This window comes from Hirundo rustica, chromosome 7 (assembly GCF_015227805.2).
Source record: "Hirundo rustica isolate bHirRus1 chromosome 7, bHirRus1.pri.v3, whole genome shotgun sequence".
In the NCBI taxonomy this organism is placed as follows: domain Eukaryota; kingdom Metazoa; phylum Chordata; class Aves; order Passeriformes; family Hirundinidae; genus Hirundo; species Hirundo rustica.
Window position 1 is genome coordinate 37,418,227 of NC_053456.1, and position 16,747 is coordinate 37,434,973.

At 42.7% G+C, this 16,747-nt stretch overlaps 1 protein-coding gene across 7 annotated transcripts in view; it reads left to right on the forward strand.

Moving 5' to 3' along the window:
• SPAG16 (sperm associated antigen 16) overlaps positions 1-16,747 on the forward strand; it is a 373,943-nt gene that overhangs the window by 243,971 nt on the left and 113,225 nt on the right. For all 7 annotated transcript variants that reach the window (XM_040069138.2, XM_040069137.2, XM_040069139.2 and 4 more), the window contains one exon: positions 1,583-1,648. In XM_040069138.2, the coding sequence (XP_039925072.1) occupies positions 1,583-1,648 (66 nt within the window). The remainder of the gene's footprint in view (positions 1-1,582; positions 1,649-16,747) is intronic.

The following is a 16,747-nucleotide window of genomic DNA, read 5'->3' on the forward strand; positions in this document are numbered from 1 at the left end:
GCCAAAGTTGTTTGCTCCGTTCTTTGGGTGACTTTTTTTTAAACAAAAGTAATTCTGTGCAGCATTAAATGCTGAGCTTTATCACAGATTTGTATTCAATGCCATATGAGCAAGACTGGAAAGAGCCTCCTTGGTCTCCAAGTCCAGGCAAAAGATCACATACAGGAGAAGGTCATTTATTTCTAGGCTTTTCAAGCAGCCTCTTATAGTAATGAGATTTTTTTTTTAATCCCCACTACTTGGAGTGGTGTAAGTTTTTGTATCTCACTGTTCAAGAACTGTCTTCCAATTTTCCACTGGAATTTATCTGCAGATAATGAATCCCCACATGTTCCTGCGTCAACACTGCTTCTCAGCCTCAACAGCTCCTTTCCCTCTTTGCTCTTAACCCCTGAGATATTTACAACAACAGTGTAACCCCCTTCAACTGCTGCTTTGTTGGGCTGAGTTCTCCTGAGTGGTTCAGAGATATAATGTGAACCACAGAGCATTATCCAGGAGTGTCCCTCCAGAATTACTTTGTGGTCAAACCTCATTAACCGCATTCTGAAAGGGCTTCTTGCAAACAGGGAGAACATGCTGCTAGACATGCTGATGATAAAATGGAGGAGGTTTGTCAGTGAAAAAGAGAATTCAAATTTCTTACGTCAGAGAAGGAATGATTTTTTTTTTTTTTTTTAAATCAGGAAAATAAGAATGGGATTAAGCTGATGGTATAAACTCTAAAAGCATGACAGAGGTATGATTAACCTATGTTACTGCTGCTCCTGTGAGATTGATTCAAGGCCAGGATGAGTAGTGGAATTTCAGATCTTGCGGTTGGGTTTTTTCAACTCTCCAGAAAAGTGCAACAAATTGTCTTTCAATTGCAGTGTTAATAAAATGCTTTCTCTTAGAGGGAAAATTTGTTCTTCAGCATATGATTGCACTGTTCCAGGCTGGGCTTCACTTTTAACAGGAATTATTTTTTAACCCATGAAGCCAGTGGTTTCTATGAAAACAGAGAAGGGCATCTTTTTTCAATACCCCTGTCTTGCCATCTTGAAGATTCCAGGTTTTTTCTGTGGTTGGATGGTTCCTGTACCGGGAGGACAAGCCAGATATCAGTGATGACATCTGACATATGTTACTGCACTATGTAGGTCACTTATGGCCTAATGTGGGAGATGACAAAAGATAATTAATTTTGATTTCATGCCTATGATTCCATAAGGAAGTCTTTAATGGTTTGTGTAGAATATCAAGTGATATGTACTGACTCACTGCCTGAGAGCAAGAGCTAAGTGTTTTGGAAGGAGCAATTCCACCTTCTAATTCCAGCCCTCCAGCCAGGGAGATGCCTTTTACTTGGGGATATTTGATTGCAACTTTTCTGCTGGCTATGATGTGAAGGAAGGAGATACATCCTTAGCAATGGCCAAAATGTGTTCCTGTTCTGGCAACCAGGAGCTGGCTTTTTAGCACAGTGTGTCTTGATTTCCACCCAGCCATAAAATCAAGGTCTCTCTGTTTACACCAAGGCTACAGAATAACTTACATTGCTATAACTTATTTAAATGCTCTCTTCCTGTCTCATTCCTAGGGTCTCCGTGTTTTCACATTCCAGGGTCACGCGCATTCCTGTAATCACGCCACATTCAACAAGAAGGTAAGTGCTGCGTGCAGATTTCCTTTTTCTCTTCCCTTTAACATCATGCTCCTTGCTCTGGCCCATACTGTCCTTCTCCTTGGTGACACAGAGACCTCTGGGCTGGATTCACAATCAGTGGTGGCTCAGAGTGGCCTCACCTGCCAGCCAGACCAGAGCCCCTGTGCCTGCTACAATAGAGCTGCCCCCTCCTTGCTGCCCCCTCCTCCCTCCTTTGAGCAGTGCATGGTGTCTAAGCCATTCTCCTCTGTTGGGATCATTCATTACTTTATTTAAATGAAATTTTTTTGGTAGGTTTTTCCCTGGCTGGTAAATTTATGGCTGTTATGTGAAAGGAACCATTTTGACTGGGATTGGTGACAGGCTGTTGTCTGAATGACTGAGGACTTTGAAAGGGGAGGAATTTCTCTTAATGGCTCTTAGAGGCCGTATGAAATACTCTGAAATGACCTAAACATTTGTGATGTATGATTCCTGCAGCTCTCCTGGCCACACTGCTCTTTAAAACTGTTGTGGAAATGCTGAGGCAATGTGCTGGCTTCTGCTGCCACTTGCAGCCTTTTCTCTCAGAGACCATCTTTCCTGAAAAATAACTTTGTGGTGTTCCTGCTCCCCGTGCTCCCACTGACACCTTCATTACAGGCAGAGCAAGGTACTAATTTTTTCCTGCAGGAGATCCTGAATATTCTCCTCTTGCTCAGTATCAGCTGCTGCTGCGCCAACTGCTTTGCCAGCCCTGTGTGTTTGTAGGGCAAACCCCGGGGGCTGGTACAGCAGAAGGTATGGGATAAGCTGATGTCAGGGAGGGGAACAGGAAATCCCAAGGCATCTTAATTCTTTCTTGGCCACGTGCATCTATCTGTATTTGACAAGCACAGTCTGCCTCTCTGTGCCCTGAGACACTGGGGAGCAGAGAGTATTTAACAGGAGCAAGTGTGGTGAGGGAAATACTGCAGATACCACAGCACTGGCTTTAGTGTGGGGATTCATTTACAGAGGGCCTCATGTCACCTATAATGATTAACAGGAAGAGGAAAGACCACGGAGTGATAACCTTCCGGATAAGCATGTTTGTTAAGTAGTTTTGGGAAGGAATATTACAGTTGGCATTAACTCTAGACTAAAATCACTGGTTGACATTCTCAGTGATTTAGTAAAAATAGAAATATTTGGCGCAGCATTGGTCGAAGTGAGTGAGGAATGGAACTTCAGAGGCTGTGATTGCAGTTGTGTAAGTTAACTCTGCTACTGAGAAATCAAGTAGTGGCCCTGAGTTGTACAAGTAAAGCAGGTGCTATATTTCAGCCAAATATAGCACTTGAGAACTCTTTTCTTACCCTCTAGTGCTTGCTCGCCAAAAAATTAAGATATTCCACCCTAAGCAAGCTGATTAAGGTGTTTTGAGTGTCAATATTTTTGTTAAAAAATGCATACTTTATGAGGAAAAAATGTTTTTATGGAAACAGTCATATTTTCAACAATACTTTAGTGGAAAAAATTTTGGACCTTAATCATGTGCTGTGTGGACAAAGTGCAACATTACTTTCCAGAGTGTCCAACCTAATGCTTATACCTGGAAGTCTACAATAAAACTGAAGGCTGATTGCTTAAAAACCCTATTTAGATTTTTGTTCTGGGTTTTTTTCATTTTGTGGGGGTTTTTGTTTTGTTTTGGTTTGGTTGTTTATTTGTTTGGTCAGGGGTTTTTTTTTGTTTGTTTTTTGGTTTTTGTTGTATTTTCCTATATCCTAGTGTCACGGGTCTGCACATGCCATGCTTTGCCAGAAGTCTTGCCTATGTGATCACACTCTGTGGGGGCAGAGCTGTAATGGTGAGAGATCCCAAGGGATTCACTCCTTTTTCTGCTTGGACGTAGGTCAGTTTGAGTGGGTTCCTACATCACTTCAGTAGGCTTGTGGTAATCCTGTCTCAGGCTCTTGGTGCCAAAAGGAGTTCAGAAAGAACATGAAATTCTAATTATACAAGAACAAGGAATACTTTTTTTTGTTAGATCTGAAAGCCATACAGGCAGTGTGTGCAAATATTAAGGGGTATTTTTGGGGAAGAGTATTGTGTGAGGAAGAAGCTAAAAAAGAGTAATGCATTTATACAAATTGAATAAATCCTCATTAAGCTCTGTGAAACTGATTAAATCTGAGATATTTACTACACCATGCTTCTGAATCTGTAGTTAATAGGGGTTTTTTGTTAAGTGGGCAAGGTTTGCAGCCAGAACTCTTATTAGTGCTGAGATTCCCTAATTAGCCTGTTCTCCATGGAACAGAATTGCCAGCTTGGCACCTGGAATGTGCCCATTTCTTGGGTCCTGCCTTGGTGGGACACAGGAGTCACAGTGCCCTAGAGAAAGCTCTGCACTTGTGGTTGTGTCAGGACTTAAAAGGTAACACTTCCAGCAGCCTTTAAATCCTGCAGTTTTCCAAGTTGGTTCTCTGCCTGTGGAACGTTTGAGAACATTAGAGCACAGCGCACATAGCTGCTTTTGAATTGAGGATATTGAAAAATGTCCTTTCATCTTTCCTCCTAAAAGTTACTGTTATCATCCCTTTTAGTCCCATGTTTCCATAACACAGTGACTTTGTAGAGAAAAATGTTTCAGATATGTATTTTGCACCGGGGTGTGGCTCAAACAGCATTTTCAGGTAAGGTAAATCACCTGTGCTAGTAAGTATAAAGACTATAGATGCTTGGTTGAGTCAGTAGTTTAAAGTAGAACAAGGTTTACTCCCTTATGTGTGTGTAAATTTGTGTTTGTATCCAAATAAAAGTATGTCAAGTGTCTGCCATGCTGTGTTTGTGTCATATCTGCAGGTTTAGGAATCGTTACAGTGGTTACCAAGTTTCCCCAAAACAACAAAAAAATATGTTTAGAATTACTGGTTATATTAGGAAACCCTAAAAGACTATAAAAAAAATGTTTGAGAACAACTGCCCAATTTTATCTCCCCAGGCCAAATGCAAGCAGCATCTAGGTCATTCTTCCATTGATTTACTGAAGGGCAAATAATGTCAGACAGTTTTTAAACAAAAACAAAACTTCAATTTTGTTTACCTCCTCAGCAGTCCAGTTGGATGTCAGCTACCATTTAGCTGGGCCAATAATATTGATATTTGATGTCAGTTCTTATTCATTACTGCACCCGAATGATGCAAAAGTCAGATCTCTCAGATGTTTCTGTGGATAGCCAGATGAAGCTAGGGATGTCTGACTGCATCTAACAGACACAAACAAGAAAAGAACAGAATACAAAATCAAAAACCTATCTGCTCTTATTGTTATTTATGTATTCAAAGTGTTCACCTCTTTGCATAAACTCAAAGCCAGTTTACAAAGGTTACCCAGCAATATCAAACGTGTTCAATTATACATGCAAAAGGGCTAATAGGTTCTTCCTCCAGTTTATTTCTGTCTCCATGCATAAGAAATATAATTACAGAACTGAATTACATTTTAAGTACAGATTTTATTATCATTAGGTAACCATTTTCAGGCCGTCCGACACTGTTAGAAGTAAAAAAAAAAAATCCATTCCGTCTCTCTGTCGTGGCAAGGAACAAAATCTGTGTCAAAATACCCCTATTTCATTTGCTGGCAAACAGCTCTTTCAGATATTGGGGAATGACTCCAAAAGTTGTTCTGGAATTCACTTCTACATCCATTCTCTGACACAGTCATGTTATTCCCAAATTTCGGAAGTAAGTTTCCTGGAGTGCTCCCCTCCCTGTGTGACCCACAGACCCTGTGGTTAGCACTGGGCCTGCTCTGCACGTACTGTGCACATAACACGTTCTGAGGCCGTTCAGGTAGCATTGGGTAGGTCCATCTTTGTTTTGAGCAGTTTGAATTATTTTTGCTCTCCAGCTCTGATACTCTTAATGTAGAACTCTGGATGACTGTCTAGCAGATAGCCTAGAAGTAAAAATATTCCTCTGGATCTTGACTGTGAGGAAGATGCAATGTAGGGACTTATTTAACCATTAAAGGCCAAGGAAATTCAGGATGTATTGGTTTGGAAGGAAGCGTCTCTCCTGAGTTGCCATATCCCTGAGTCCTTGAGAAAAGAGACAGTCTCATAGCCAAGGCCCTCCAGTGGGATTAAAAAACCCCACAAATCCACAACTGATTTTTAAATGTCACACCTTGTTTGTGTCATTCAGTTTCCCATCACCATTTCAAGTTTCTCATCAGAGATCATTTGCAAAGAAAAACTCAGTAATGGTTGTCACACACCTCGAGAAGCCAAGGGCAGAGAGAAGCCACGTGCAGCAGAGGATGAGCACCGAGAAACCATCGGTGCCAGTAAATGCACCGGCTGCTGCTGGAGTTTGCCTCTGCACTCCTAAATCAAACAAAATGCAGTTCCTTCACTCTCTGCTTGTTTTGTCTTCCTGGGTTATTTTTGGATCAAAATCCTAGTTATAGTTTCCTCTGGGGAAAAAAAATCATTATAAAATCTCTTAGTCTAGCAGTTTGCTTAATCAAGGCACAAGCTGTCTTTGGAAACTTGGCATTACCTGTTTTTTCTTTTCTCTCTAACATATATAAATACGTTATACATAAATAAACATAAACCTATTTGAACATTCTAAACCCAATCCCGTCAAGTTTACTAATTCTAAAAATCACAGCTCAAGAAAATCTGCCTTCTTTTGTTTCAAGCCTTTGCATTATGAGATGTGAGATGAGCTCATTCTGCAACGGGACCTCTCTCCTCCAGCCCCAGGGTCTGCATCCCTCTTTTGTTTGGACAATGCTCTCAGGCACAGGGTGGGATTTGGGGCTGTCCTGTGCAGGCCAGGAGCTGGGCTTTGATGAGCCTTGTGGGTCCCTTCCAAGGCAGGATATTCTGTGATTCTATGATTTACCAGTTGTTTTTTCAGTGCTGTTTTTACAATCCCTTCTGGTGCTCTCTGTTGTCAGCATGCAGGGACCCACAGTAAACCCCCCATTTATCTTGTAAAATTCACCCTAACAAACGTGGGGGAGCTTAGATTTTAGAAGACCTTCTTTTGTTCTTCCTCATGGCTGGCTCTGGGAGGGTATTTCAAACCCATCAAGAAATTAATTCAGTAGCTATGAAGAAATTCAGTACCTGAAAGGAGCCTACAGGAAAGATGGAGAGAGACAAGGGCCTGGAGAGACAGGACAAGGGGGGAATGGCTTCAAACTGACAGAGAGTAGGGTTAGACTGGATGTCAGGAAGAAATACACATGATGATGGTGTAGATGAGGAATGTGGGGTAGGAAGCAAGGCAGGTGTCTGCCATCACACTGTCTCATTTGTTTTGAACCAGCAGTAAATGAAATACTTAAATATTTAAGCTTTTCTAATTGAAGCTTTTAATCAGATTTTTCTCTTTTGAAATATTTGCACATGTTGAAGCTTCGTCTCAACTCTGCACGATAAAAATTTGGGGTAATGAACTGACATTTGGATTCAGACAGCTCTGTAAAGCCCTAGGAGAAAAAACATGGCATGATTTTTAGATGGCTTTGACGTAACTTGGGTTTGAGTAACTTTAAAGACTTTGAAAAACTCTTTAAAGAATTGTGTATTCTAGGTCAGATTGGCCCTTGAAAGATCCTTAGTAGAAACTAATAATTGACTATACAGTGTTTTCTTTTATGTTTTCAGACTTTATATTTACAAATATAAACATATTGTTATGTCCATTTGCTGCTAACTAAATGGAACAGAGATTATCTCCTTTAATGTGATTTTGTTTGCTTATTTCTGTGTTCTGCAGTGAATGTGACCCTCTGTGTGTACAGTACATGAAGCAAGCACTGTTTAGCATGCAGAACCGCAAGCACAGTGGAAAACTCTGCCCTTCTTTCTTAGAGGAGAAGAATTAATTTGTGTATCCTAAGGAATAAGGATTTTTTCTAAATTGCATCTCCTGGCCCAGCACACCAGCCTTTCTTGTGGCAGATGTACAATGTGGGTCCAGACCCCTGCATAATTCATTTTTTACTATCTGTTTCTTAAACTTGTTTTTTTGCAAACCAAACAAAATTAAAATGCAAAGATCCACCCAGATTCTTTAAAATTCAACTTCCCATATGCAGAACAGTGGAACCTGCCTCTCTTTGTGGCATTTCATGGGAAATTACGTTCTAAAACTCATGAGAAAGCAGCACAACATCCCCACCTTCTACCCTGTGACTCTCTCACGTGACTGTCACGTTTTTGACAAATTGTGGAACTTTTACCTTATGCTACCAGTGGCAGTGTTGCTGTCAGTGCCTGGACTGAGAACCACTGAGCTGTGAGGCCAGAGCTCCAGGCAATGCTGCTCACACTGGGTCTGCTCCCTGCCAGCTCTTCCAGTGCTCCCAGTTTGTTCTGAGCAGGCTCACACTGCACATTGCATTAGCCCGGACACCTCTTAAAATAGGTGCTGTTGGATTTGCACTAGTTACCAATGGACAAGGAACAGCTCTTCCAACAATGTTTGTGCAAAGCTGTCTCTTCAAAAGGGCTTAAATTAAATGGGAGGTAGAGAAATGGGATTAGTTTAGACCAGTGGTTTGTACTTGGTAAGAGGACTCTTGAGCATTTACCACACATCAAATCATGGCTAAAGGAAGCAGGGTGCGCCTACAGCAGTGCTGTATCTGTGGTGCAAAGGATGTGACTTTGTAGAATACCAAGCTGGATTTAAAATGATTTTATGCAAGCATGAAAGTAGGACCAACTGTAGAGGCTTCTCTGTTATGAAAATGCAATTAATCTGTGGTTGAATAAATATCACTGTCACTGTTAGAAGGTACTTGAATATCAGATTAATTTAATCTGAAAATAATTGAGAAAGCGCAGCTGAAGTTCATCAGGGGTAGGAATGTGTATTGTTTTGGTGCTGTATTGGCTTTGCAGGGCAAGGTTTGCCTTGAGAGAGACAATGCCATTTCGGGGCAGGTCGTAGATGGGTCGTAGATAAGCACCATTTCAGTGTGGTCCCCAGGCTGACGAAGACTCAAGAGCACAGGGGGATGGAGCAGTGGTCATCCTGGTGGGTTTGAGCCAGTCAGCCATTTCTCTGGTCTCCTACAGAGGGCTGTGAGAACTCTGAGGTCAGTGAGGGCCATGAGGGGGTGTGAGGGCTGTGGTGAGTGTGGGGTCTGTGAGGGGACTGAGGGCTGTGGTGAGTGTGGGGTCTGTGAGGGGACTGAGGGCTGTAGGGGCTCTGAGGGCTGTGGTGAGTGTGGGGTCTGTGAGGGGACTGAGGGCTGTAGGGGCTCTGAGGGCTGTGGTGAGTGTGGGGTCTGTGAGGGGACTGAGGGCTGTAGGGGCTCTGAGGGCTGTGGTGAGTGTGGGGTCTGTGAAGGGACTGAGGGCTGTGGTGAGTGTGGGGTCTGTGAGGGGACTGAGGGCTGTGGGGGCTCTGAGGGCTGTGGTGGGTGTGGGGTCTGTGAGGGCTCTGAGATGTCCGGGCTGTGAGGGCTGTGGGGGCTGTGGGGGCTCTGAGAGCTGTGGGGGCTGCAATGTGTGAGGGCCATGAAGGTTGTGAGGGCTGTGGTGAGTGTGAGGGCTCTGGGGCCTCTGAGGGCTGTGGTGGGTGTGAAGTCTGTAGCAACTGGGAGCTGTGGGGGCTGTGATAATTCTGAGGTCAGTGAGAGCCTTGGGAACTGTGTGGACTGTGGGGGCTGCGGTGGGTGTAGGGTCTATAGGGACTGCGGGGGCTGCGGTGGGTGTAGGGTCTATAGGGACTGTGGGGGCTGTGAGAGCACTGGGGACTGTGGGGAGTTTGAGGACAATGGGGACAGTGAGGTCACTGAGGGTGTAACACCCTGTCCCACTCAGTAGGCTCAGGAGAGGGTGGTTTGATTTAATCTGGGCAGTGCATGGGAGAAACAACAAAATTCTCAGGGGATCCAATAACAAACTTTGACTTGCAAACTTTAGAACATTGAGGTTTTAAATTAATACATTTCTAATACTGTTGGTTGTTTTTCTTTATGCATTTAGTTGCTCTTACTAAGCACCCAAAGCAGCCAAATAGTATGTTGGACTCGATGATCTTAGAGGTCTATTTCATCCTAAATGATTCCGTGATTTTATGTCTTCCTTTGGTAGTTTGTCTCTAAAAAAAGTACATGTACTTTACTGACACTCATTTTCTTTCAGTGACTTAGATGTTCTCTGCGCTTTAACATGAACAATCTTGCATTTCAGCAATAGATCTCTTGCCACTAATTCTAATTTATGAATTTAAGAAAGTGTGTATTATATCTGTATTTTAACATTACCGCAGTGAACAGTACCCAGTTTTTTCACATTTGGCACTGAATGACAATAAAATCCCTGTGCACAGACACGGTGTAGCCCAGGAATTTTTATGCTTGTTGCTCTCAGGAGTGTCTAATCAGATAATGATGGCACCTGACTTTACTTCACTCATGGTATCTCTCAAAAATACAGAGAAAAGCCAGTAATGGCAATTATCATTCATCTCCTCTCACTGCACAGCTCGCAGAATTCAGACCCTTCTTTGATGGTTAGAAAGGGAAAACCAAAAGTGATTATTTTAAACCTCTCTGCAAAAGCTACTGCTCCCTTTGCAGCACTGTTTCAAGTGCAATGTCTACTGTGAGCGGTAACTCTGCAGGGAGTGCAGTGGTTTCTTATGTAAATTTATGCAAAGGGTTTCTGCAATCCTAGCATGTCTTGTGCTCCTCAAACACACCACCAGGCACTTCCTGCTACTTGATGTGACCAAGGGAAGAGAGATTTCCCCTGTTTCACGCAGCAAGAGGAAAGCCTGCAGAGTGCACGTACACAAACTAGAGACCCGTGATCTGTGATTATTTTTGAAAGTCAGTAGAATTGGAAACTCTGCTACAACAAAGTTCTGCCATTCCCATGGATTGTTTTAGTGGAGCTCCTCCTCTGGAGGACACAAGGGTCTTCTGAGACTCCATATGCTCTGAAAGCAGCAACAGCCACCTTCTTGGGTCAACTTCTACTGGTTCTACTCGGTGCAAAATCAGGAGTTGTTCATTGACAACTGCTAAGAGAGTTGGAGGATTCTTTTGTAGGAACCAACAGTGAAGCTTTGAGATGATTGCTTTTGCATCAATATCTTGGATTCTCCTCACCCCCACAAGAGCTGGTGTCTCAGCAGTTCGTGGCTGTATTTAAAGCAGTAAAAAATGTCACTGGGAGTGAGGGCCAGACCCCAGTTTATGAGCTCTGGATTTTCAGTTGCTTTGAAATATAAGGTCTTAAATATATACGGTCATCTGCAACTTTGATCACAGTGCAGAACTCAAAACTATAAAAGGACAAGGTAGGAAAAAAGCAGACGGGAAAACACCAGCACTGCCTGTTAATAACCCTTAATCTCTGTTTTCCCCCACTCTGGATGCACACAATTGTTACAAAGTGTTACTGCACTTTGAGAGTGTAATCAGTGTAGCTCTGTACTTTGGCCGTGCCTTTCTAAGAAGATACTATTTTCATTTGAAACTGCAATGATTTAAGCATGATATTTCAAAAATGGGTGGTGATTAGTCACTAGTCTAATAATGGACTGCATCTGCATTTTTTCCTCTTTATCATATTTTACATAATTCATTTGGATTAATTGGATGTTAAAATCTTTTTCCTTGTAGCCACTGCAGCAGATTCACCCACCTCTCCCTGAATTCTCCTGGCATCCCTCTGCCCTTGCTCACTGCTGCTCCACAGTGGGATGGGGTGGCACAGGGACAGGGCCTTGCCTGTGTGTCTCATTATTTTTATGGAGTTTATTTAGTTTTTGCATTGTGACAAAGCTTGAGGTAATAACTCTCCACAGGCCTCTGATGTGCTTCCTGCTGAAATGTGGAAGGTAATGACTCCTTCTCCTAAAAACATTCACTTGAACCTGTATGAAAGGAGGGTACAGTTAAGTGATTTAGGATGTGCCCCACGGGGAGCCTTAGAAATGCAGATTATTGGAGCCTCTCTGTTTGTGGCAGCTGTTCCTCATGTTGCCACTTTGCCTACTGGCGCTTAATGGCGAGGAGTTCCCACCAGCTTTGTGTACACAGAACAAACTCCTTCTGCTGGGTTCAGAGACTGGGAACAATACTGGTGGGACCAGTAAGAAACTCATCAGACCTTCGTCACACCCGAGCTCATCCAGATTCCCTGGAGTAATAGAAAGGGACAGTAATTATCAAGCTTCTTTCAGGCTGGGAAGGGGCCTACCGTGGATCTGCTGCCACTGGGGTTGATGAAAATGTCAAAGTCATCACAGGAGTCCCTTAAAATATACCTCATCCAGATGCATCTGTCCTGAAAACAAAGGATTGCAAAGCAGTGAAGCTGTCATAGTGAAAAGGAGTTGCTGTTCAGTCTCTATTTTGCCTTTTTAAAAATACATGAAAAGGGTGATGAAACAACTACTGACCTGCCTTCGACTGTGAGGAGGATGCTCCTGGGAGGAGTCTTCTGCAGTCCAAATTAGATAAAGCAACTTGATGCAGTTCATGTATTATTGATCGTTCAGCAGTAAATCCAGAAGTGTAAGAGACATAATTATGCAGATTTTTATCCTTCTCACAAGTGTGAAACAGCAGTTTTCAGGGAATATTTACCTAAAGTGTACCTGGTGTTTAGTCCCACTGCTAATCATTAATATTCAGGAGAAAAAAAAGCATTTCTATAAACAAAGGTGTAATAAATCGCTAAGCCAAATTCAGTAAATCAAAATTTAGAATTTTATTTTGAGACTTAATCACAGTCTCTAATAGCCGCAATTAAAAGGAACAGCGTCGAATCCCGGGGTTTCGGCACTGCGTGAACGCGGTAACGGACTCTGTCAATCCGTCACCCCCTCTCTGTGCACAAATTGGGTCCAGCACTGCTGGTTTTTATACAGGCTTTCTCTGAGAGTGGACCGAGACCGTAGAACTCTTGCTCCTTGGTAGCTTCATTAGGTATTTATGTTCAGGTCCGGGGTCCGTTGAATAGATTTTCAGGGTGGAACAATGCCATGATTGCCGCGTCCAAAGGTTTGGAAATGTTAAATCGGGCCGGAACAGATAAGATACCGATCTGACTCTAATCATTCGATCGTTAGTGCGCCCATCTCCCATTTTCCGTTCTTTTAATTTTTTTGTTTGGTTATCCCAAAGCGGTTCCCGGGAGAAATTCCTTTTTCCCCCAACCCTCGTGTCCCTCCGTGCAGTTTTAGTCTCAGTTAACGCTAAACACACTTTTAGGTTTACTGATCTTAAATCAGACTGAACGCAGATCAATTTTACATCGCATGTTATAAATGAGAAGACCAAATTCGATAAATCAAAATTTGGAATTTTATTAAGAGACAAAATAACAGTCTCGGACAGCCACAATTAAAAAGGACAGCGTGGAGCCCGGGGTCGGCGCCGGGTGAACAACGATAACACACTCTGCCAGTCTGTTATCCCCCAAGTTCACATCTGGGGTTTGCAGCAGCCTCTTTTTATACACTGGATCGCGGAGAGAGGCCTGAGATGACATAAGTCCTCCATCCGAGGCAGCTTCATTAAGTATGCAAGTTTCAGTTCTAAGAGTCTGAATGGATCAGCGGAGGAGGACAATGCTGTCGATGGTTGGTTCCAGGTGTGGTGTAGACATGCTAATTTTGGCCGGAGACCATCTAGATACAGATCTGAAACTATCATCGGGTTCTCCGGGCTATCATCTCTGTGTTCCGTTGCCCTTTGTTTCTTTTCAGCGATTCCTGGCAGTGACAGTCTTCTGTCCTCCTTTCTGGTAATTCCAATCAAGCTTTCCTCGTGTCCCTCCCATGCCTTTTCAGGCTAGAGAAATTCTTGTATTTTATTAAATCCCCTTCTTCCCAAGTTAACCCACAAAATGCTAAAACAAAACCTAACTTCTAACATGCTAGTTTATACAGGACTTATAATCATACATTCAGTATTACAATTTATATTTTATTAACATGAAGTAACTTCAGAGCAGATGTTACATTCCTTTTTAACGATTTGTAGCCAAAGCATGTTTGTGTCTCCCTCCTGGTAATTCTTAATCATGTTATGTCTCGTGCTTCCCCCTCCCTTGTCCTTTCAAGCGAGAGAAATTCCTGCACCTTTTCTGAGCTGCTTTCCCCTGAGTTAACTCATAGTTTGTTGGATTAAAACAAAACTTACATTTATTGAGATGATATTACATTTTTATCTATCAACACGAATTAACTTTAGGACATATATCACATCGCATATTATTACATTTTACTGTGAATTAATTACATATCACAATACTTAACACGAATTAACTTTAGGTCATATATCACAAAAGGGAAGAAAGAAATAGATTTTTAAAACTCCCTGGAAACAAAATAAATCTTTTAATTCCTAATGTAACGATTATTTGGTTTGTTTGCAAGTGTCAGTTGAGATTGGGATTATGATCTATATGGAGCTGAGCATGTCCATTTTAATGGGAGGTATTCTGGAATATAAAGATGTTTATTAAGTTGGCAGAAAGGTAGAGAGTGGAGGGTGGAACTGTGAAGGCAATTAAAGGACCTGCAAAGTCCTTTAAGTAGAGCCTGGAACAGAGCCAGTCTTTGAATGCAAACTAATTGAATCCTTGTATAAATTTTATAATTACTCCAGCGTGCACACACGCCACAGTACCAGCTTGATTCTATAGACTAGGCATCAAGTCTGACCAGTTTGATAGAATCATTCTTCATGCTCTCTGATTAAAGGAGCTAATGGAACTGGGCTGAGCAGCCACAAATGTAGTGTAAATGGAAATCAGAGCAAGGGGAATGTACTTTAGCATCTCTTCTCCTTGGAACTCATTGTCTCCTCCTTTTACATGTAGGATGTCAGTCAAGCCCTGATGGTCCACCATGCTGTTCAGTATAATACAGCATCCAAAACACATCGTGAAAAAGACTTTAGTGGGGCAAGAAGCAAGAAGAAAACCATGAGCGAGGCAGGGGGTTCTTCCATGAATGACTAAAATAATAACTGTAGCAGGGATGAAAAAGCCAAAAGCTCACAGGAGAATTCAAAGTGATTCTGCCTTAAAAGCTTCTGAAAATGGCCCATGGCCAAATGGAAACGAGTTCATTTAACATATGACTTATCCTTTTCTTCTTCTTTGAATGGTGTGTAGCTCCAAATAATCTTTCAGCTTGGTTACATTCCTGGTTTATTTCTTCCTATTGAAAAGTGGTTATCCCCCATCTCCAGCTCACTTGATTTGGATAAGGAGTGGAGCAGAGCAAAGAAGTGGTGAAGTGTAATAGCTAGCTCATTAACAAAAACATTCTCTGATGTTCTCAGTGTGGCAGCTGCCTCCGGATCGGTGATAATTAATGCATTTAGTAGTAATTCTGTGGGCAGAGTGTGTCGAGGCTGATCAAATACCTGTTTGTGCGTGTTGACGTGTTGCCACCAGAAGTCTGTTTTCTTATTTCTGTTTTCTGATGAGGTGTGCTGTCTAATCACAGAAATCAGGCCAGATACACTGCTGGCTGTTACATTTTACACACACTGTGTTTATACCTGGCCTCTGGGAGGAAATTGTTAAAATGTCTGCAGACTTGTAACAGCAAGAATTAGTTGGTCTTTGCCACTAAGATAGTGTGTGATCCCTTTGGAGCAGGATCATCTTCTCGAGGTCACGCAGCACACAGCACAATGGGATGCTGCTCCCAGGGCAGGTTTCTCCAGCACTGTTGCTCTTCAAGGATCAGGGGATTCATCCTTTTTGTTGTGGCCACAGATCTCAGAATCATGGAACAGTCTGAGACAGAGGGGACCCCCAAGGATCACTGAGTCCAGCTCTTCAACGAGTAGCCCATGCAGGGATTGAACCCACAGCTGAGCCCAGAAGGAGTGAGGGGGGTGCAGTGGATCTGGCACCTATAAACAACTGGACTGTGTAAATTCCTGCCAGAGAGGAGATTTGTTTACCTTTGGGGTCTGTGGTAGCAGTGGGAGAAAATAAACACGGCACAGGTGGGACGGCACGATTGTCAGAAAGTGGGGAATGGGTCTTCTCTTGTGGTGTGCCAGCTACTGTAGCAAAATTAATGAACAGCAGGGAAAACCTGTAATACAAGTCAATTAGAGTGTTTTCCTCATAATTATGCCACTAGTAACGATCCCTGAGTCAGGGCCAGTGAGAAGGTCAAAATCAGCTCTACATTCGCAGTCACTTTGCAGCAGGGACAGTCTCTGATCAATGTTTGCATAATGTCTGTTCCAGGGACACATTCTCGGTGCTGTTATGATCTATCAGCTGGGCCGTGCTGTCACTTACGAGAGAAATGTCATATTGAAAATCCATGGGTGCAGCTGTAGGTGGCACAAGGAGTCACAGAGCACCCACTGGAGTGTCTTCTGTAACTACCCTGAGTGGATTATGTGCAGTCTCACCCAGGTGGGCTGTGCATTGATCTGGGTCAGAATTGCTGAGCTACCAAAGCTTAATTAAGCAGCATTTATTGAACTCACTTATTGGACACATACAAAACAAGTGTGAAGGTTCTAAACCAAACCAAAACTACCACTCACACATACAACCCCAAAGTAACTTTTTGTTAAAATATCTCTCTGGATAGAAAAAAATCCAGAGTAAAATGCAATTGTGTGTCAAAGTCATATTAAGGGATATAAAATAATGAGTGTAAAGGATACTGGTGATTTCCTGAGTGGGCCATTGATAGAGATGGATATAATCTTTGCAGAAGAAGAGGCTGGTGAAGTGTGAAGAGTTGCTCCAGAAGCCAAGTATTTATGGTGGGGAATGGAGGGATCTTTGTACACACATAATCATTTCCTCTTCCCTTTACGAGAGTGATGGGTGATGACCCAGGGGATGGAGCCATCCCACTCTGTAGTTACACTCTGTAGCTGGTGTGCCAACTCCACCAACACCTCTGCACAGCTGAGATGGGCATCTCTAGCCCCTCAGAAAGCCAGATCATTCCAAAATTGGCGATCACTTTGGCAGGAGCTGCTTTATAAACATCAGCAATGGGTACATGCATAATTAATCCAGGCTCAGTGCTATCTGGAAAGGGTGGGGAGGAGAGAAGGAAGAGCTAATTTTTTATAGTCCAAGA